This window comes from Callorhinchus milii, unplaced genomic scaffold, assembly GCF_018977255.1.
Source record: "Callorhinchus milii isolate IMCB2004 unplaced genomic scaffold, IMCB_Cmil_1.0 Scaffold20, whole genome shotgun sequence".
NCBI lineage: Eukaryota > Metazoa > Chordata > Chondrichthyes > Chimaeriformes > Callorhinchidae > Callorhinchus > Callorhinchus milii.
Window position 1 is genome coordinate 11399256 of NW_024704761.1, and position 22786 is coordinate 11422041.

The window sequence follows — 22786 nt, forward strand, 5'->3', positions numbered from 1 at the left end:
CTTCAAGGGGCAGAAAACTATAGTGGGAGTAGTTTATAGACCCCCAAACAGTGGTCAAAGTATCACTCAAGGTATAAATCAAGAGATTAGTGGAGCACGTAGCAAAGGAAAGACAATTGTGGGTGATTTTAACCTGTACATAGACTGGGACAACCAAATTGGGAAAAGTAACATAGAAGAGGAGCTTATAGAATGTATTAGAGATAATTTTCTAGATCAATATGCTGAGGAGCCGACCAGGGAACAAGCCATATTAGACCTTGTTTTGTGTAATGAAACAGGGCTGATCAGCAAACTGGAACTTAAGGCTCCTCTCGGGCAAAGCGATCATAATATGATGGAATGTAGCGTTAAGTTAGAGAGGGAAGTAGTTAAGTCTGAAACAAAAGTCTTCAATTTAAATCGAGCCAACTTTGCTGGTATGAGAGAGGATTTAGCCAGAATAAACTGGGAGACTAAACTTAGATTTGACAGTAGACCAACAATGGCAGACATTCAAGGAGATAGTGCAAAATTCCCAACGAGCACATATCCCTTTGAGGAATAAGAATGCCATGGGAAAGGTGGTGCAGCCGAGGCTAAATAGAGCAGTTAGGGAAAGTATCAAATCATAAGAAAAAGCCTATAAAAAGACACTGAGGATTGGGAGAACTTTAGGGAACAACAGAGGAGGACCAAAAAATTGATCAAGAGGGAGAAAATAGATTACGAGGGCAAACTGGCAAAGAACATAAAAACAGACTCCAAGAGTTTTTACAAATATATAAAGAGGAAAAGGCGAGCGAGGGTGAATGTGGGTCCATTACAGGCAGAGACCGGAGGAATTATAATAGGGGACAAAGACATGGCAGAGTCATTAAACAAGTATTTTTCTACAGTCTTCACCGTAGAAGACACTGGAAACATACCAAAAATACAGGACCAAGAAGACAATGTTAACGAGCAACTTAGGGAGATTAACATTAGTAAAGAGATGGTTCTAGGTAAATTGTCGGGTCTTAAAACCGATAAATCCCCTGGACCGGATGGCCTGCATCCGAGAGTTTTAAAGGAGGTGGCTACTGAGATAGTGGATGGCATGTCTATAATCTTCCAAAAGTCTCTGGATACTGGAAAAGTTCCCACTGATTGGAAGATTGCAAACGTAACTCCACTATTTATAGACCATAAAAAGATTAGGCAGAGTCAACATGGCTTTACAAAAGGGAAGTCATGCTTGACTAACCTTTTAGAATTTTTTGAGGATGTATCCAGCAGGTTGGATAAGGGGGAACCAGTAGATGTGGGATATTTGGATTTTACGAAGGCACTTGACAAGGTGCCACACAAAAGGCTGTTACTCAAGATCAAGGCCCACGGGATTAATGGGAAAATATTAACATGGATAGAAGAGTGGCTATTGGGTAGAAAGCAGAGAATAGTGATAAACGGATCATTCTCGAATTGGCAGGAGATGTAACTAGTGGAGTGCCATAAGGATCAGTGCTTGGGCCTCAGCTATTTACCATTTACATCAATGATCTGGACGAGGACATTGAATGTAATGTGTCTAAATTCGCGGATGATACTAAACTCGGCGGCAGAGTGAGCTCTCAGGATGATGCAAAAAGATTGCAACAAGACATAGATAGGCGCGGGGAGTGGGCAAGTAGGTGGCAGATGGAATTCAATGTTAGCAAGTGTGAAATTATTCACCTCGGTAGCAAGAATAAAAGAACAGATTATTTTCTGGAAGGGGAGAAGTTAGATAGTGTTAGTATTCAAGGGGATTTGGGTGTCCTTGTACACCAGTCCCAAAAAGTTAGTTTGCAGGTGCAGCAGCAACTTAGAAGGTGAACGTCATGTTAGCGTTCATTTCAAAAGGTTTAGAATATAAGAGTAGGGAAGTCTTGCTGCAACTGTATAGGGCTTTGGTGAGACCGCACCGAGAGTATTGTGTGCAGTTCTGGTCTCCTTATTTAAAAAAGGACATACTTGCCCTCGAGGGGGTGCAGCATAGATTCACTCGGTTAGTTCCTGGGATGAGGGGACTGACCTATGAGGATAGGCTGAAGAAACTGGGGCTGTACTCTCTATAGTACAGAAGAATTAGGAGAGATCTTATTGAAACTTATAAGATTCTTAAAGGGCTGATAAAGTAGTCACAGAGGGACTGTTTCCCCTGGAAGGAGAATCTATAACCAGGGGTCACAGGGTCAGCCTCTTAGAACAGAGTTGAGGAAACATTTCTTCACTCAGAGGGTAGTGAACTTATGGAATTCACTACCCCAGAAGGCTGTAGATGCTCAGTCCTTGAACATTTTCAAGGCTGAGACTGATAGATTCTTGAAAAATAGAGGGATTAGGGGATATGGCAGGTAATTAGAGTTAGGTGAGAAGATCAGCCATGATCTTATTGAATGGCGGAGCAGGCACGAAGGGCCGAATGGCCTACTCCTGCTCCTAATTCTTATGTTCTTATGTTCTTATGAACGTATTGTTCATGTGCTATAACATTCTATAACATTATGGCCTTAGCCCATAATGGTGGGTTCAGTGTGTTTTGTGCGTGCACAATGCTGCGTGTGTTTCAAATCAAGTGAAAATTCCACAAAGTGCAAAGTCAGATTTGACAAATGAGTGTGCCTGTTGGTGCCAAAGTATTAAGTGTTTTGTGCTGATGTCAGAGGATTACTGGCCGATAAATCCAATTACACAGTCAGGAGTTGGATGCTGGGAAACAGTAATGTGTCCACAAATTTGCATGGAAGAAATTGGATTAAACAACTATTTATATTTTCAGAACTAATGTTAATCGCCATGTACTTACAATCCCTGTATTTACAAGTATTCATTTTGCAAGGGTTCATCTGCACAATGTTACAAGAATAACACATGATCTTCTACTGAGAATACACGCCCAAGAGAAGGTTGCCAAACATGTTCAGTTTGACAAAGCAAAGACGTAGGTGGTGTGCAATGATGTTTCATAATTTTTAAATAGCCCTGAGCAACAATACTTCGCAGATCAAACAAAAATTTGAATCCAACCGATAAATGTGGTCAAACAATAACGATTGAAACAGTCACTCAGGAATTTTGCAAAGGGTCATTTCAGTTAGGGGCAATCATTAAAAGATCATATACCCCTTTACTACAGACACAGCTCTTAATTCAAATAATCTGCAGTTGTCTGCATCTTATCCCCTGTGGACAAGGGCTGTCACCAAATGCCCAAACACTCGGCTAGTCAAGAATAGCGACAGCAGCCAGCTCTAATTTTCAATTCTTTAGACACACACGTACGTTTGTAAGGCAGGCCCTGCCTTCATATTTAAAAGGGCTGCAGGCATAACTAATGACTGTCAGTTGCACGCAAAACAGAAGGGACAAATGAGTCATAGGGACAAGCAGGTAAGTCAATCTAAGGTGATATACACAACCATCTTCTCTATGCAAGTCCCTGGTATCAAACAAGTTCAGCAAAGAACTGAACATTCAACTTCAATGCATTGCAGTCTGCAACATCCCCATTCATTCACAATGAAGAGCTATTATAGCACAGCTAGGTCATAACACGCTTCTTCATTGCACAAACTCAGGTACAACAGTTGTGTTGTGGACGTCTTTCCCACGCGCCTGCTGACTTTCGTGCTAAAATGCCTAACTTCCGGTAATTAAGTTGCTGCTGTTACTTCCTGCTTCACAGCAAAAAGGAAGTGAAGTGAGCGGTGACCTGGAGATCCGGAAGTCAGCTGTTTTCTTCTAGGGAAGTCGGCCAGCTACGTGCATGATAACTGGCAATCAGGTTCGTTATAGTGTTCAAAATGGCAAGTAGCTGGTTAAACTCCAGCACTCACTGGGGTCTGCAAGCCTCGAGTCTTCCTAACCAGAAATCTGATGCAAAAACAGAGATTGCTCGGAAAACTCAGCAGGTCAGGCAACATCTATAGAGAGAGGAAATTGAGTTAACGTTTCAGGTCGATGGCCTTAGGTCATCGACCTGAAATGTTAACTCACTTTCCTATCTCAATAGATGCTGCCTGACCTACTGCGTGTTCCCAGCGACCTTTGGCCATCGACCTTAAACATTAACTAATTTTCCTCTCTCCATAGATGCTGCCTGACCTGCTGAGTGTTTCCAGTAATCTCTGTTTCTGAATAATAATAATTTGGGTTTAAGGTGCCTGAAATAAACATGCCACAATAGAAAGCAGGGAAGGTGAAAAGGACATTTGGCCCCTCAAGCCCGCTCCCTCCTCAGATCCCACAAAGCCAGCCCCACTGGGGAATCCAATACTCATTCTTTCTCCAGTTCTGCACAGATACTCTGATCCTCAAAGGCAATCAAGCACAAACTCTAAAATATTCAGACTCCCTATATCTCGTTCGCCTACATAATTCAGTTACCACACTTTACAGTATATTCTACGAAGCAATTTGGAATGCTTCCTGATATCATATGGAAGGATTATTATTTATTATCTCCACTGTTCAATCTTCCTTTCACAGACCACATTCAAACCATTGAGCTCTGTCGTGCTTGCACCAATCCCTATATTCTACAATACTGTTCCCTACCAGTGCTTGTATTACATCTGTCAAATCTGAAGTGAATGAATCTGTAATAATGATGGTGACGTTGTGGAAAGGTCTTACCTCGCTATCTGATTTACAAATGGTTTCATCTCCTGAGGTTCATAAGCACGAGCAAAGGCCCAGCAGACGTAGCAGGCTGCATCCCGGACATTGGATCCCACGCTGCAAGCTCCACGTTTCTCATCAAAAGTCAAAGCTTTGAGGATCGGAGGTACAACTGGTGGTACGAAGAAAATGAAAACATAATTATGTCCCATTTAAAAGCAAATTTTGAATTTTGAATTTATAGTGTATTTATAATAATCGTTGCATTTGATATAGTATCTTTCATGTGGGGGGGTTGTGGGGGGTCTAAATTACTTCACAGTGTCTGTATATTTTTGTAAATGCAGTCAATTTGCAAAAAGCTATATCCTACTGATGGCCATGGAGTGAGTGGCAATTGTATTTGTGGAATTGTTGGCCAGATCAACAAGGGAAAACTCCCTTCTCTTTTTGAATAGTACCATGGGATCTTTAATGTCCACCTGAAAACCAGCCAGGTCTTCAGTTTAACATCTAATGAGAAAGACGGCAGTTCAAACAATGCAGCAAACTTCCAGCACTGTATTGAAGGGTCGGCCTAGACTGTGAGTTCAAGTCCTGACATGGGGTTTGAACCCACAACCTTGATTCAGGAGGCAAGAATGTTACCAACTGGGCCAGGCTGACAACTATAAGGCATCTTAAATAACTTTCCAAATCATCTACGTAGAATGCCTTTGTAATTTGCCTAACAAATTGCATAACAAAATAATGAAAGGTTGTTTGTACCCAATCAAAAGATTTCTGGTCCACATCCGTTGTGAAATGCACACATTAGCTATTTTAATTGGTTACGCATACACTTGTGCAAAATAAAACAGAATGGGGAGAAAAATTCAAAGACTGGGAGGGTTTGGGATCCTGAATTTGATCAATGTCAAAATGGCAATATTTTTGACCAATATTTGAACTCAACTGAGGTTACTGCCAAATGTACGACACAATGGGTCAACGTTAGCAAAATATTCAATCGTTATAACATCAATTGGCCCTGGATGTACTGAAAGCATCCTGTCTATGTACCCATGAACCCTATCGCTTTACCCCCTCCTCCCACTCTCAAAGGCGACATCTGTAAATAATAATAATCCTTGCATTTGATATAGCGCTTTTCACGTCGGGAGGATGTCCCAAAGCGCTTCATAGAACACACTGTAAAGTGAATTGACTGCATATTTGTGGGCGAACGCGGCAGCCAATTGCGTACAGCAGTGTCCCACAAACAGTCGTAGATTGAAAATGACCAATTTATTATTGTTTTTGGTTTTGGAGGGATTATTATTATTAGGCGTATAAAGGTAGGGCTTCCAGCTGGAGACTGATTATTGGGTTGCCACCAAGCTAACAAGCCGGTGAATATCACAATCTACCATTCCAATTCTAAGATCAGCTTCACGAATGTCGCCTTTGAGAGCAGTGATGAGGGTATTTTTGCAGGTATAAGAAATATCCATTGTATCATTACATTTACTGCAATGTGAGTTATAACTATAAATAATAATCCTTGCATTTGATATAGCGCTTTTCACGTCTTCTCGATGTCTCATAGCGCTTCATAGAATAGACTGTAAAGTGAATTGACCGTATATTTGTGGGCGAATCACTCCTATTATCATTCATCAATATCCAGTTATCATTCCTCCTCTGTTTGCCATCAACAGAGAGAAAAAAAATACTGCTTAGATATAACCAACTGAATACAGATTATTTTGTGCTTATTATGGCTAAGCATATAAACACTGACACACATAATTAAGAGAAAGCATTGTTTGAAAGCAGCATGTCACTCACGAGGTCATATGGTGTAAAATGTTTGGAGATAGTGCTCAAGGTTAGTGTTCATTGATGACCAGATTCTAACCCCCCCCCCCCCCCCCAACCCCCACTCCACAAAGATTTGTATAATTGCAGCAGATCAGTCTATCGTTTTAACTGGATCCATTTACATCTTCCAAGACAGAAGTAGAAAAATATTTGTTAGGTCAGGGTATTAAAGGGATATGGAGAAAGGGCGGGTGACTGGACTTGAGGCACAGCAGCAATGATCTTATAAAACAACAAGATTACATTTGTATAGCGCCTTTCACGTCCAGAGGACGTGAAATAATAAGCACAAAATAATCTCTATTCAGTTGGTCTATATCTAAAATGGTGGAACAGGTTCGAGGGGCTGAATAGCCAACTCCTGTTTCTATCCCATGAACAGCCATCCCTCCCCTCTCCTCAAAACAGTACCCGTTGCTTTCGTTCCTCCAGGTCTGGCCTCCTCCTCGTCCCCCGAATCCTCCGCTCCACCCTCGGCGGCTATGCCTTCAGTCTCTACGCCCCAAGGCTCTGAAACTGCCTTCCTCACTCCTTTCCTTCCCATTTTCAGGTCTCTGCTGAAGACCTTTCTTTTTGACCGCACCTTTGGTCACCTTCCTCCCCCTCCCCATGGCTCAGTCCCGGGATCCGTTACTGTAAAGCATTCTGAGACGCCGTCCGGCGTGGAGGGCGCTATATAAATCCAAGTTGTTGTTGTGTTAATCACTTGCCAAAAGACTACAAATGACTCGTGGAGCTCTTGACATTCTCTGTTAACAGGAGGAACATATCGATGTATAGAAAATGTTATTTTCTTAAGACTACACAGAGCAAGAAAGCAACAGTGGAAACTAGTGTAGTGCAATCTTCTATTGAACCAATGTAGCAGTTTACTGACATCAGAAAGTGGTGGTTATCTTTTAAGAGTAATATTTTTCAATCATTCCATTACATTTCAGTATCCCTTAGGTGGAAATATTTATCCCTTAGGTGGAGTTCTGTAGCTCAGTGATTAGAGCACTCGCCTTGCAAGCGAGACACCTGGGTTTAATTCCAGGACGAAACCGTGGACAAGTTTCCTTACTCCACACACCCAATAATAATCCCTCTAAAATAAAAAACAATAATAAATTGGTCATTTTTAATCCACGACTGTTTGTGGGACACTGCTGTGCGTAATTGGCTGCTGTGTTTCGTCCACAAACATACAGTCAATTCACTTTAGAGTCTATTCTGTAAAGCGCTTTGAGCTGTCGAGAAGACGTGAAAAGCGCTATATCAAATGCAAGGATTATTATTATATTATTATTTATTTTCACCTGTCGGCTAAACATCAAGGTAAAGAATATTCCAATATAGTTCTTAGAAAGTGGTACAATAAAAGATTATTCCAATATCATTAAAGTCTGATAATGAAATTACCAATCATTTGCATTTTTTTTCCTTCCAACACTCTCTTGGAAAGAAAATAGAGCATTAAAGTCTGTGCCTGGCCTATTCATCTGTTGTCTTTGGGCAGACAATCAATTGGAATTAAAAGTCTTAAGGCTTACATTAATAGAGTGCCAAATACCCGTGAAGTCCTCTCATCCTGACATTTGGCAACCATGAACCAAACCAGGATAAAGGGAATGTTAACTTATTTTCTTAGGTATAGTCTCCCTCATTGTTTCAAAGTAATACAACAGACTGATAAAGTAAATAAACCACCGTCTAAATAAGGCAAAACCTACTAAGACACTGGCCCTTTAGTTTGGCCTATTGGTCCAGTGTACGCAAGTCTCACTCTCAAACTACTTGGAAAATAGTGAGAGGCTATTCTATTACCTAAGGCTGTTTCTCAGATCTCTAACAAGTTTAATAAACCTGACTGGTGTCTCAGGAGTGAAGTGCCGCGAATGTTGCAAAACTCCTATGAGGTCAGATAATTGAGCATCTGATGCAACGTTCAAGAAACGTATGTAAATCAAGCCATGCTCCCTTTTGTTCAGGTATCTGGGCAAATTACGTTAACTCCTTTAGGTGTGCCACTATTAAACAGTCAGCTATTGCGCGTTTTGAAAACAAGAAGGAAGTTAGTTTCAAAACATACAAAGAAAAACCTATCCAGCTTTTTAAAAAATGTTTATAACTTGAAGATCTAGAGAACAGTTGGGTTGTGAAATAACGCAATTCTCCCCTCCTCTCTTGAATCTCGCTCGAGCTTTTGCAGTCCTCTATATGTCTCTGTAGTGTGTCCAGCAGACATGATGGGTTGAACGGCATAATAATAATTTGGTCACTCAATCCACGACTGTTTAAATAGTTTTTAATGTGGGATCAACAAGAGCAGAGTTGAGATCTTTTTATGAGGGAGAGCTACAGGACCCTGTTCAGGGAGCCACGACTTGAAAGGTTACATTCAGCAAAGCTCTAAAAAGAATGTGTATACCTACGTGTTGAATAAAATAATTAGGAAATACATTAAAGCTGAGTTGAGTAAATGTATGACAATGTTTGTGACTCACTGCATTATATAAAACAACCTCCCTACAACATGGACAACTAAAAAGTGTTTTCCTAGAAACAAGGTATTTAAACATGTGGTGTTTTTGTTCTGGTTAGTTTACGCGCAAGGTGCATAGAACCAATATAACATTCCCAGCCAATCTACTTTTGTTATGCCCTCAAGCCATGAAGCCACCTGTCAAAGCCTGCCCTGCCTTATCTAACAATTTAACTGCTGGGGGTGATACCTTATGTACTTTTAACTGTAGATATTCCTTCCAGTTGAAGAGTCGTTTTTTGAATATTTCCCCACGTAAATTAAGTACTTGTTTTTTCATTATAAATCATTAACTTGATATTAAAAGGAACCAAATTGAGTGGATTTTTGGTATAGTGTGTTGAAGTGCCAAAATATATCGCCACAACAGTGAGGGCTATTATATGTACCTTCTCATTTCCATTTTGCATTAGCAAAAGCTTGGTTGTTGGGGACCAACCTACCCACTATGATGCAGTCAACCCACAGACATTGAAGAAATATCAAGGGAACTAACCTAACTTAAAAAAAAATCCTTGCGCATTAGAAGCTTCAAATTCACTTCTTGCCTTGTAATTCAAGCCAAACAAGTACGCCTATGATCACACAAATCTATGTGACTAGGCGTGGAATAAAGAAAATAATCCGAAATACCATGAGTTGAAGGTAAGATCTGGAAGCTAAGTGACTGATTTAAAAGCTTTGGCTTTCTTCCAATTTCAAAGCTCTCCACCTCTACATTAGCTACTGTCGTCATCCAGTGAAACGGGGTTTGACAACTTTTACAGCTTCCATCTAAAATCATCCCTTCACTGTGGAGTGATCTCCCAATTTGAACACATGAAGTTTCAGCTTGGCTCAGTTGTTTCCTTTTGATCAATTGGGTCTCTGACACATGCGGAAACCTATTCCTATGCTTAAGAGTATCCAAACAAAACAAGAGTTCCACATATGTATGCCATGCACATGGAATTTTCCCTGTGGCTGGAATGGAATGCACACTCTCTTCTCTGAGGGACACACCCTGCTTACCTAATTCTGGAGATTAAAAAATACAGGTTGACAAAACCAAGGCTTGGGGACCACAGAATATGCATTGAGGTACCACTGGAGTTTAACCAGGTAAAACCATATCGTTTGGCACTGAGTGCCAAGATGGCGAGCTTCCTGCTGCTTATCCAGCTAGGAACACACTGCTCACTGGGATTTAGCTACGGATTAAAAGGAACTGAGTGTGACGAATCCCTACCCCTGCGATGAGCCATGATGGTCGGTCATCAACAGTACTGCAGACCCAACTGGCTCAAGAACCAGATGATTGAGACCGCCACAGAGTGTTGACTCAATTTTAATATTCAGCTGCCAAGAAAATCAACTTAGAGCCATCTTAGCCCCAACAAGACCCCAAGGAACCTGCTACGCATATGTTGACAGAGACATCTGCCTACACAATCACTAACCTTGACAGCAATTCCCTGTGAAGCACTTTAAGGCATTTGGACAGACCTTATAGGTGCTCTATCAAATTAACAATAATTTTCATTGCTACCAGTGGCAATTCTTGCAGTGTGCAGGTAGTGATGCCAGTAGCGCTTCCTGTCTGTTCATAGCTCGCAAAGCACAGGAAGTGTCATAAGCGAGGCAGCGGGATTGGTGACCATTTTTCTTTGTGGACTTGTTATAGTGCACTACCTAATTTTTGTGGATCTAAGACACTGCATTACTATGGGGTTGCCTGTAGTTAGAGTGCTGCATTGTCAATGGTGCCATCCCTTGGATGAGTTGTTAAACCAGGATCCCATTTGCCTGTTTTTGAGTTCGATGTTAAGGATACAATGTGAATAAAGAAGATTGTTCTCTCTGTTGTCCTGGCCAGATCCTCAAAATGAACTGGTCGTTCATTTCAGGGCTGCCTGCAGGAGCTTGCTATACACAAAGCAATTGTGTACAAAACCAGATGAGATACTACAATAAATGAGGAGCACTTTGTTATAGGGGCTGTGGCAACGTTCTTTTTTCTTTATGTAAAATCAAAATGACAGCATGCAAACCCATTTTTTTAAAAAAAACCTTATTAGCAAGATTTATGTTGCAGAGCAGGTACCTTGTCCTCGGGTAACTTATTCCAAAGCTTTAAGCAAAGTAGGGGAGTGACAAGTACATGATGAGCAGGTAAAGATTTATTAAGTACCAACCAATATTCATAACCCTTTCACGAACAATAGCCACATTCATTTGTTTCGCTGTGCAAGGCACAATTTGTTTGGAAAAAAGGTAACCCACACACAGATATCTCTTCAATTACCAGGGGCGAACAAAACCTGATTTTCTTGTAAAATGATGACTCTAGCACAGCTTTCACCCCGCCCATATTAACTGGAACTTCTTTTAAAAAAATCCTATTGCAAAAAAATAAGTTTCGTGAATGGGTGAAACAATATTAACAACCAGGGCTATGCTGTCAGCTGGCAAACTAATCTCACATTTTAAAGTTTCTTGTTTCTTTTACAGCGATGGCAAGCACTGTAGATAGATAGCCGTAGTGGGAAGAAGCACATGACTACAATCCTACATTGTTCGGAACAGTTCAATGGATGATGCAATTCACCATCCCACACAGTGGGTGAGGTGCCAGATTGGGTCCGCAATTCCGCAAGTTCAGATTTCACCATTGCTGTCAGAGGAAAGATACCGTCTCTGCCACATGATGCAGCCACCAAATGATAGGCTTTTTGAGCTGACTTAGTAGCCAGGCTAGCAGGTCAGAAGGTTGCAGATTTAAGTCCTACATCAAGACTGGAGTTTACAGTCACTCCAGCCCTATAGTCAAGAGTTGCAGTTCTTCAGATGTGGGAATCAAAGAGTCCCTAGCACTGCTGAAAAGGAAGAATCTCTCTTAGTGTCCAAGCCACCAACCCTCCAATTACTGCACGGTGGCTTAATAGAGGCCAGGACATGAGACACATTTTAAATCATAGAATTATACAGCACAGAAGGAGGTCATTCGGCCCATCATGCCTGTACTGGCTCTTTGAAAAGAGCTTCCAATTCAATCCCACTCCCACCCCCCCACAGCCATGCAAACTCGTCCTCCCCAAATAATTATCTACTTCTCTCTTAAAAGCTGTTATTGAATCTGCTTCAACCACCCTTTCAGGCAATCCAGATCCCAACAACTCGCTGTGTGAAAAAATTTCTCCTCCCCTCCCCTCTGTTTCTTTTAACAACTATTCTAAATCGGTTCCTCGGGTTACTAACCCACCCGTCAGTGGAAATAGCTTCTCCTTGTTCACCCTATCAAATCCCCTCATCATTTTGGAAACTTCTATTAAGTCTCCCCTTAACCTTCTCTGCTCCAAGGAGAATAACCCTCGCTTCTCTCGCCTCTCCTGATCACTGAAGTCCCTCATTCCTGGTACCATTCTGGTCAATCTCCTTTGCACCCTCTCTAGTGCCTTGACATCCTTCCTAAAGTGTGGGGCCAGAACTGAACACAGTCTCTCGCTGAGGCCTAACCAGTGTTTTATAAAAGTTCATCATAACTTCCTGCCTTTTGTATTCTATGCTCCCATTTAGAAAGCCTAGTATCCCGGATGCTTTTTAAACAGCTAACTACCCTGTCCTGCCAGCTTCAAAGGTTAACTTATATGACCCCCAGGTCTCTCTGTCCCTTCACCCCCTTTAAGATTGTCCCATCAGCGTATATTGTCTCTCCTCATTCTTCCTCCTAAAATGCATCACTTTGCATTTCCCCACATTAAACTTCATCTGCCGCGTGTCGGCCCACGTTACCAGTCTATCTGTGTCCTCTTACAGTCTGTTACTATCCTCCTCACTGTTTACTACTTTTCCTAACTTAGTATCAGCTGCAAACTTGGAAATTGTGCTCCCTATACCCAAGTCCAGGTCATTTATATAGATCACAAACAGCAGTGGTCCCAATACCGATCCCTGGGGGACACCACTGCACTTCCCTCCAGTCAGAAAAACAACCGTTCACCACCACTCTCCGCTCTCTGTCTCCCAGACAGTTCTGTATCCGCTGCCACTGTCCCTTTAATACCGTGGGCTTCTATTTTCTCACAAGTCTCTTATGTCGTACTTTATCAAATGCCTTTTGAAAATCCACATAAACTACATTAACTGCACTACCTTCACCCACTCTCTCCGTTACTTCATCAAAAAAACTCTATAACAAAAGCACCCAGTTTCAACTGGACAGCAGACTTTTTAATCCCCAACACCTGTCTTATGATTAACTGCTAATTGACGTGTTTGCCTGCTTATATATAAGGTTGCCTCCACCTCACGATACATTTCCCACTCTTCCGCTGAATGAAAGAATTCTCTCTTGCTCTTTGGCTGAAGAATTCCCACTCTCACCAAATTCTTTAACAGCATTCTCACTCTGTTCCACTTCACTCAGTTCCCTCCTTACGCTGCTAGGCTCTCTGCTCCAGGCAGCTTGAGGAGTTCTCTATTAAAAGGCAGCTTCATACTGTGATGGGACGGTGGTAGGATGGGGCATTCTGGAAGGATGAGATCAGATTGGCCAAAATGCCTTTTTTNAAGCCAAACTAATCTTGTGATTTTGTATAATAACCACAAAGATTCAAGCTTCTTGTGCAGGTAGAGTAAGGTCAATTGACTGAAAAACTCATTCAATGCACTGCACAGAAACTAAGACGTCGGGTTAAGATTAACAGATCAACAAATATACTTGTTGTAAAAAGGCTCAAAACCAGAATTAAAAAACCCTAGTACTGACATAAATTGTGACCTTCTATTTGACCTCCTCTGTTGTGGCTATATCTGACTTTGACAAAGACAGACACCATACAAAGATACAAAATCTTTACCCCTATTACAACTTTCTTTGGCCTTGGAGGATGTGAGCAGATTTTAATGTACCTTCTTTTCAAAATTCTGAACGGCTTGGAGAGGATAAATAGCGGAAGATTATTCCAACAGGTTGGTGAATTGGGAACAAAGGGGCACAAGTTCAGCACCATCACTGGAAGACTTAAGGGGAAGTTAAAATGAATGATGTTTGTCCACAGGGTAGTTGGTATATAGAAGCTAAGATTATTGCGACATTTAAAATAATAATAATCCTTGCATTTGATATAGCACTTTATCACATCGTTGAGACGTCTCAAATCGCTTCACAGAATATATTGTAAAGTGAATTCACCATATATTTTGTGGGCAAAACGCAGCAGCCAATTGTACATCGCAGTGTCCCATAGACAGTCATGGAGTAAGTGACCAAATGATTTTGTTTGTTTGTTTTTGAAGGAATTATTACCCCCGGAAAGCGAGCCACCAGTTGACTAACAAAGGTTTCACCCTGCCTGGAAATCGAGCCCAGGTCCTCTCCTTTGCAAGTGCTCTAACCAATATGCTCCAGCACTCCACAATTAGGCATTTGAAGAGAACCAATATGAAGGAGTCATCCACTGCAGCTATTACTCCAGTCCCAATTCCCTATTCTTCGAAACAATAATCTTTGCAAATGCCAAATGTAAGAATTATTATTAAAAGAATAGGGAATTGAGACTTAAGTTAGCCGATTGTGCTGGTGCTGTCACTCTTACAATTTCATGCCTTCCAAGGAATACAGTTCAAGTAGCTTCAACCCTCAGCACATTGCTTGAGGTAGTATAAACTTTAGTGTAAATAATTAATGCAAATAACCTACTGTAGACAATGTTAAATTTGGTGAAATTACTCATCAAGCCTCTACTTGATCGTTCAACTGAAAATTCCTGCAGTAAACAGCAAAGCTTCTCCACGTCTGCCTCTCAGTGTAGTGTGTCTATTCCCAATGCACAACTTGCTCCGCAGAGAGCTGGACAATATGCTTGCTGTGTGTTCCAAAGATTAGGTTTCCTTCTCTATTTACTAATGCAGTCCAAAGATAATTGCCAGCTTTGTTAAAAACTACTGCTAAAAAGGTACAACAAAAATCCAGTAACCACAGGCTGTGTATCACATTGATAACTACAATATCCTATAATACTCCCCATTATAAAAGCAAGGACTGAACATTCCATGAAAGCTGTGTAAGTGTAACACGACCTCAGACACAGAAAGAGTGACACGGTTTATGAACATAAATTGCCTTTTGTGGCAAATATGGCTTTGTAGAATCATAAAAGTTTGACAGCACAGAAACAGCACACAGTGGCAGTTCCGACTCTCTGAAAGAGCTATTTGGTTATTCATTCTTCCCTACTCTTTCCTGTGTCCTTCTATACCTTTCATTTTACAATATTTATTTCCCTTTTAAAATCAGCTGCTACTTTTCAGAGTTAAGTGAGCAAACTACATTCCTCTAGGGCAGTGGTGGCCAAATTGTCCGTCTCAAGAAGCCCCATCCCCGGAACATTTGCACAAGTGCTTATGGCAAGATATATTCAATCAAGAAAAAAAAATTGGCCCACCGTAAAGGTCTGCCACCACTGCTCTAGGGAAAGACAAATGAAGATTTCTTTACATATGTGGAACTCTCAATAGTTTGGTTTAAATACTCTTTTAGCACCATGATAACTTTATTTGTGTGTAAGGCACCAGCTAACCCAAATAAATGGTCAACACGCTCAAACTACCCCTCCTCTCCTTCCTCCACATCCTCTTTGTAAAGCTCATCGAGATGAGAAGCACTATATTTGAGTTGTTATTTTTGATTAAGAATCATAAGTAGAGAAAGTTGAGAGGTGATATGGTAGCACTCTCTAAGTTCATAAAAGGGTTTCAGAGAGTACTGATGAATAGTTTCTATTGGTAAGTGATTTGAGGACAATGGAACATGAATTTAAGATTATAACCAGGAAGTGAAAGGAAAAGTTTGCAATTCAATTTTCTCCCAGAGAGTTATGAGAATATGAATTGTCAAGGATGGATATTCAAGTAGAGTCGACTGAAGCACTTAAAAGGAAATTAGACAAGCACATGTAGAAGAAAGCTACAAGAAGGTAAAGGGAAAGATATTAAATAATAATCCTTCTAAACACCTTCTAGACATCTCAAAGTGCTTCACAGAATATTCTGTAAAGTGAATTGACTGTGTATTTTGTGAGAGAAACACAGCAGACAATTGTGTACAGCAGTGTCCCACAAACAGTCGTGGATTGAAGTGACCAATTTATTATTATTATTTTTGAAAGAATTATTACCCCCGGAAAAGCGACCTGCCAATCGACTAACAACTGGGTTCCTACTTACTGCTAGGTAAACGGAGCGTGTGGTGTAAGCAAACTTGCCCAACATTTCACCCAGCCCGGGAATCGAACCCAGGTCTCTCGCTTGTGAGGCAAGTGCTCTAACCACTGAGCTACAGGACTCAGAATTGGAATAGTATAGATGGCTTCATTGCAGGAAACACCAGGAGTGATATAATGAGTTGAATGTGCATTCAGTTCCCAACACGTGAATTTCCATGTGTAGGTAGCATGCATGCAACTTGGCTTGGCTTGGATACAAAACAATAATAAATTGGTCACTTCAATCCATGTTGCAAGCGAGAGACCTGAGTTCAATTCCAGGCGGGGCGAAACCTTGGGCAAGTTTCCTTACTCCACACGCCTAATAATAATCCCTCCAAAAAAACAAAACAATAATAAATGGGTCATTTTCAATCAACGACTGTTTGTGGGACGTGGAGTCCTGTGGCTCAGTGGTTAGAGCACTTGCTTTGCAAGTGAGAGACCTGAGTTCAATTCCAGGCAGAGGGTGAAACCTTGGGCAAGTTTCCTTACTCCACACAGAGCCTAATAATAATCCCTCCAAAACTAAAAACAATAATAAATTGGTCATTTTCAATCTACGACTGTTTGTGGGACATTGCTGTGCGCAATTGGCTGCCGCGTTTGCCCACAAATATACAGTCAATTCACTTTAGAGTGTACTCTGTGAAGCGCTTTGGGACGTCCTCCCGACGTGAAAAGCGCTATATCAAAGGCAAGGATTATTATTATTATTATTATTATTATTGCTATACGCAATTGGCTGCCGCGTTCGCCCACAAATATGCAGTCAATTCACTTTACAGTATATTCTGTGAAGCGCTTTGAGACGTCGAGAAGACGTGAAAAGCGCTACATCAAGTGCAAGGATTATTATTATACTCTTAAGCATGGGTTTGGGTATTCGCATTGTATCAAGACACCCGGCTGACCCCCCAAAAAGACAGAAAACAGTACATCGACAGTTAATGTTCCAATCTCACCTTAAGGTGTGCTTAAAGTGGTTTTGTTATAAGTGGAAGGATCAAGTGCAGTGACCTCACTAGGTGTTTCAACCAAAGATCATGTACATTGATTTGAACCTGATGTCGGTGCAGTTTGTGACACAACATTCTCGTGACTGGCATGGTTTATTCACAAACCACAAAAACACAAACAAACAAAAACCCTGTAACTCATGACTGTATTGAATAAAAATTGTGGCTCTCAAAGACACCATTATATAAAATGGAGATATCACTGTAAACCTTCATCGTTACAACGTCAACAACAATGTTTACCAAATAAATTTAAAACACAATTGCAATAAACAGAGATGGTAAGAATTTCTCCGCACCATCCAGCACACATATTCAAGTAACATTTCTGGCTTTCCCAAACACCTAATCATTTGATCCTGTTTAGATTTTAGGAGAATCATTCTCAAACTATACTCTGAACTGATTCTTCTTATAAGAACTTGTGCTTCCCTGTTGAAAATAAATGGTTAATAGCTGTACTGAAAACATGCCAATTAAAAAAAAATGCTTAGAGTATCAAAGTTCTGGTAATGGGGCTCAAACAGCAGACAGAAACATGTTTGGTCAAGTTTAATACAGAGCACAAATTAGTATTTAATCTGTTAGAGCACTTTAAAACCATCAATCTCGAATTGTCGAAGGAGAATGTGGAGTCAAAAAAAGAGGCACTAGAGGAGTGTAAGCAGAGTTATAGTTCAAAGACAAAGTGCTTAGTTATGCCACAAAAGTTCACATTTATGTAAACATGCCTCTATGCCGCAAAGGAGCTGACAGAAACCAAAACAGTTCTGCTTTGCATATCAGATGTTGAGGTAATACTGGAAGTTAGCTGTAACTGGATAAAACAACATGAATCATTGCTTGGGGCAGGAGTAACATCAGGTGTATCTCTATACCCTGAGGGCCCAACTCATTCACTTATAGTCCCTCCTATAGGAACTGCTGGCTTCATTTTCACCTTGCAATTAAGGAGAGCAGGTACTTTTGCTTTATTGCAGTACATTCTAGGGAGCAACAGCGATCAACAAACAAGCAGATGTCAGGTAAGTGCGTTCTGCATGTTTTAAAGTAATTATATATAACTTACAAACTAGTTACATTGATCAATATGAACATTTATTGACCATTTCAGTCATGGAATAGGCAGGTGCTCACTAAATCATGCTGTTAAGGACTTAGAATTTTCAGAATTCGTTGAGTCAAATTTCAATTCATTAAGAATTCTCTAAAGTCAAAATCCACATATTTGAAAAGCTGCAACAAGAGGGTGTTTAATGTTTAACATTTGTGTAAGGCAGGCTTGTTACCAACCTCTGAAAAAACTGTTGATTCTAGTTAAACCGACCACTTTTTTTTTGCCGCGTTCTGTGATGTGGAAACTAGAACCGATTGTGCAAACTGAAAAATGACTGGGAACATCCCAGAAACTAGCACACCCATAAATTTGTTAAGGGAAACTCCTTCTTAATCTACTGATCTTTTCACATTTTGGGAAGTGAAGGGGACAAAGCCCACAGCGGAATAATATTTGTTGCCAATAAAACTATTTGCAAAACTTATGAACACACACCTTTATGAGTCAAAAGACGGGCTTTTTTAAAAATTTCATTTTTTTTAAACACATAATCTGAGCAACAAACCAATGAAATCTTAATCTGAAAGCACCTTTCAGTTTATGACTTTTAATAATAAGCATAAGAAAGAGTGCAAGATTCATGGACAGACAGGGCCGAAAAAAAAAAATTTGTTTCTCGACTGTTTCTAATGCACCTGTGCTTCTGCTTTAAGCGATGTGCTGCAGCAAGGTTAATGTCTGTGTCAGCATTTTACACACCCACTCCAGGAACCAGGATCCAAAACTCGACACTCGCTGTCATTCTGTTCTCCAGGGCACAGAAATGAGCCAACAAAAGATGAACACACAAAATACTTGTTGAAAGACGGATATTCAAGTAACCTGAGATGCTATCCATTAGCAGTAAATTCAGTTTTCATTAATTTGGGCACCTCAATTAGGAACAGACCAAGGCAGAATGATTTTCTGATTTATTATACCATGCCACAGCAATAGCAAGTGATCCAATCTCTGTGTTTCCCAAAATTGGAAGTGCTGGGTCTCTACTGTTTTTGGGGGGGAACAGGGGAACATTAAGAGGAAAGTCCTTTCCTTTATGTAAGGGAAAAGAAATTGTGAGCCAGCCGTCTTGGTCTGGTCTTCAGCGCCTCCTGGAGTCTGGCTAAAGAGTGCTTTTGGCACATCTGCCTTCTTTTCAGAAAGGGAACGGAACAGGGGGAAGAATCAAAGAATGGGAGGAAAACGTTTCAACGAATGGAGGGAAAACAGGATCTTGTCTTCCATTTAACAGACAGTTTTTGTCTGCAATCGATTCGGCATTAATCTTAGTATAATCATTATTGTCAAGTAGCTTTATTATTATATACTGCTGCATGAAATCAACAAGTCACACTGCAATGTTATTTCTGGCTGACAAAGTATGAAGTTAGCACCCCCTAAACCAGTGGCAGCAAACGACTTTGGTTGGCCAAAAAAATGTTTGGTGATTAAATATTTCTTGATTTATGCCATAAATCTATACTATTTTTATGTTATTTCTATGATTCATTTATTGGCCCACCAAAACGATTTGCCGCTCCTGCCACTAGACCATTTTCAGAACCAAGAGTGAAAATGACAACCATTTGTTTTTTAGCCGTGACAGGTCATATGGCTAATATTCCGAAACTAAAACATTAAACCGCTCCTAAATGAAGAACTTGTGTTGACCTTTGAAGGACAGATCCAAGTAGCATCAGGGAATTATTTTGATATGAGGGTTGTTCAGAAATAAATCATCATTCCTGAGCATTAAATTGTTGTACCAGCCGAAAGCCTTTTCTTTTTTTAAAAAAAAGCTGTAGCACAAAAGCACCCACTCATAAATGTAACTCGTCGGACAGGACATTCCTTCAGAGGGTGGTGCAACCAGAAGCTAAGCACTGCCCACGGGGAGGGAAACCAAAGGGCAGCTTCACCCACATCCTTGACGCCAGCACAAAAAAGTTAAAGATGATCGAGAATTTTGGGGAAATAATCAATTATAAACATATTGTTTCACCTACAAAATATGCAGTTAGTTCACTTTACATATTCTGTGAAGGGCTTTGAGACGTCTCGAAGACGTAAGGCACTATATTGAATGCAAAGATTATTATTAAATCGTCGAAGGTATAGAAATTCCGAGTTTGTGCTACTATTCTATTTCCAATTTTCAGACTTCTTGGTTGGAAAACAGTAAGCCATATGACAAAATATTTTTTGGCATTATTAATATATATTCCAATTGTCAAGGAGAGAAAAACAGTGGTGCTATCTCCCAAAAACAGAGTGCTTAAACTTTCACCCCAAAACCTTAAAGTTATGCTACAAATATTTGAAAAAAACATAACAACTTGCAATTAAATAGCACTCTTTACACAGGTGGCACCTCAGCATTGTGAAGCTTTAATGGACATTTTGCAGTGAGTGGACAGGCTTACACAAACCTGACTACTGTGACAGTTTTCAGTGAGAATGGCACCAGCAATCTAGATTTAATTGAAAGTTACAAAACCTAGCACAAGTGCAATAACACTCCAATTTACAAGATCGAGAATAGCTCTCTGAAGACTGAAATTACTTTTTTGCTGAAAGTTCAAATTCAAGCCATCACTTTGAAAACCACCTGTTGTCACTAACACCTGTTGTCCATTCCTGCAGTTCACCTCCCTCTTCACAATTACTCAAGGGTTCAAGGCCATTGCAATAATGATTCCCTGTTTATTGTTAGAGGAAAAAAATGCTTTAACATGGGTTTTGAGGACAGTTCACTGGTTTATTTTACCTAGTTGCACTTTTTTGAGAGACATTACAACAGTTTGAAAAATTATGATTTTATCTAATTTGTACTTGCAAAAGAAATCCAGGAATCTGGTAAATAATTGAGCATGCAACGACTTTACATCAAATACTTATGACGTATTTGAGAGACTCAGCTCAGACATATACTAGCCGTCGGAGTATCATGTAGGCCACAAAAATAACAGCAGGGAAACCAATCACAAAGTGTTTAGGAAATAATGTCAACCCTTTGAAGTGAACAGAACGCCAAACACTTGAGCTACAGCTCACAGCGGCTGGAACAATCTAACACCATCAAGCCTACAGCAGATTTCAATGACACCTGTATCTCCAACACAAGCTGCGGAGAGTATCGCTTCAGGCATTTGCAAATACATCACTAATGCACTAAATTCCTGGCAACATACAGGAGCAACCCAGGGTACTAGTGGCTTTCTAACCTACTTACCAATATTCATACCTCAAACAGACTCTGGGATACAGCAGTGCACCAAATGGAACCATTACAATCTTTTTTAACAAAAGACATTTATTGAAACAAAATGTTGATCATCACAATGGAAACCTCAAGTATATTCCGTACTATTCAATCCTCATTGACATATCGATCAAGCTCAGTAACACTTCACTAGGAAGAGATGATGCCGATCAGTTCAATGGTTAAGTCTGTGCAACATCTGTCACTGCTTGTTGGGGTAAAAGCCAAGTTTTTAATGGTTCTCTATTAAACGACAGTTTCACCTGATCTACCAAAGTAGACCACCCTGTGTGGCCCATGACTAAAATACTAAAAACAAATAGTCAAGCTGTAAAGAATCAAATTCCAGTTAGAAACTAACTAGGCCCTTTTTTTTGATATAGGAAAAAAAGTCATAAAGCAACACTCAATTTTATATTTTACTTATCTTATATCTTATTAAAGAAGCTATAAATGTGCTTCTGGAGTTTCGGTCCATGATGAGCTCACATCAAAGATTAATAACGATGAACATGTAGTTTCAATCTCAATTATAAAAGTAAAAGTACCTAGCCTTTGGGCTTACAAAAATCCACGCCTGCAGACCATGAGAACTACAAGAGCTGAGTTTCCCATGAAATAGCGAGATAATGCTGCAATAATGGCAGGCTGCAACAAGCCTAGGATGACAAAGAAGCCCTATAACCTGCTCTTTCAATCAATGTGTTAATTTCCCACCTCTTATCAAATGGATGAAACTCATTGCCTTCTCAGCCCAACCAGGCTTCAACATGAATCACACTCGTATCTGGCTGCTGACCAAACATAACTGTCTAACAGTATTGCCAAGATTTGTTTGCAAATCTTTCAAATTTGGGACTTTCAAATTTGTTCTTTTGAAAGTCTCAGTTCCCTGATAATCTTAAAGAAACAGCCAGTTAAATGCCAACTCAGACTATGGCATACAAAACTACAAAGAGCAAACTACTTTCGAAGAGATAGAATTAAAACAGTGCTTTTTCACCATGGATAAAAGTTGATTAATTGCCTATTGTTTTACTGTATCTTGGTTTGAAGATGATGATGAACTTGTAGTCATGCAGAATTGGCAACTTGCAGTCCCCATCTGCTCTTCCTGTTAACCCTCACTTCAGGTGGAATGGCAAGCTACTAACA

At 40.3% G+C, this 22786-nt stretch overlaps 1 protein-coding gene across 2 annotated transcripts in view; it reads right to left on the bottom strand.

Annotated features, from left to right (window-relative positions):
- tbcd (tubulin folding cofactor D) overlaps nucleotides 1–22786 on the bottom strand; it is a 151652-nt gene that overhangs the window by 75364 nt on the left and 53502 nt on the right. For both annotated transcript variants that reach the window (XM_042342494.1, XM_042342495.1), the window contains exon 14: nucleotides 4639–4795. In XM_042342494.1, the coding sequence (XP_042198428.1) occupies nucleotides 4639–4795 (157 nt within the window). The remainder of the gene's footprint in view (nucleotides 1–4638; nucleotides 4796–22786) is intronic.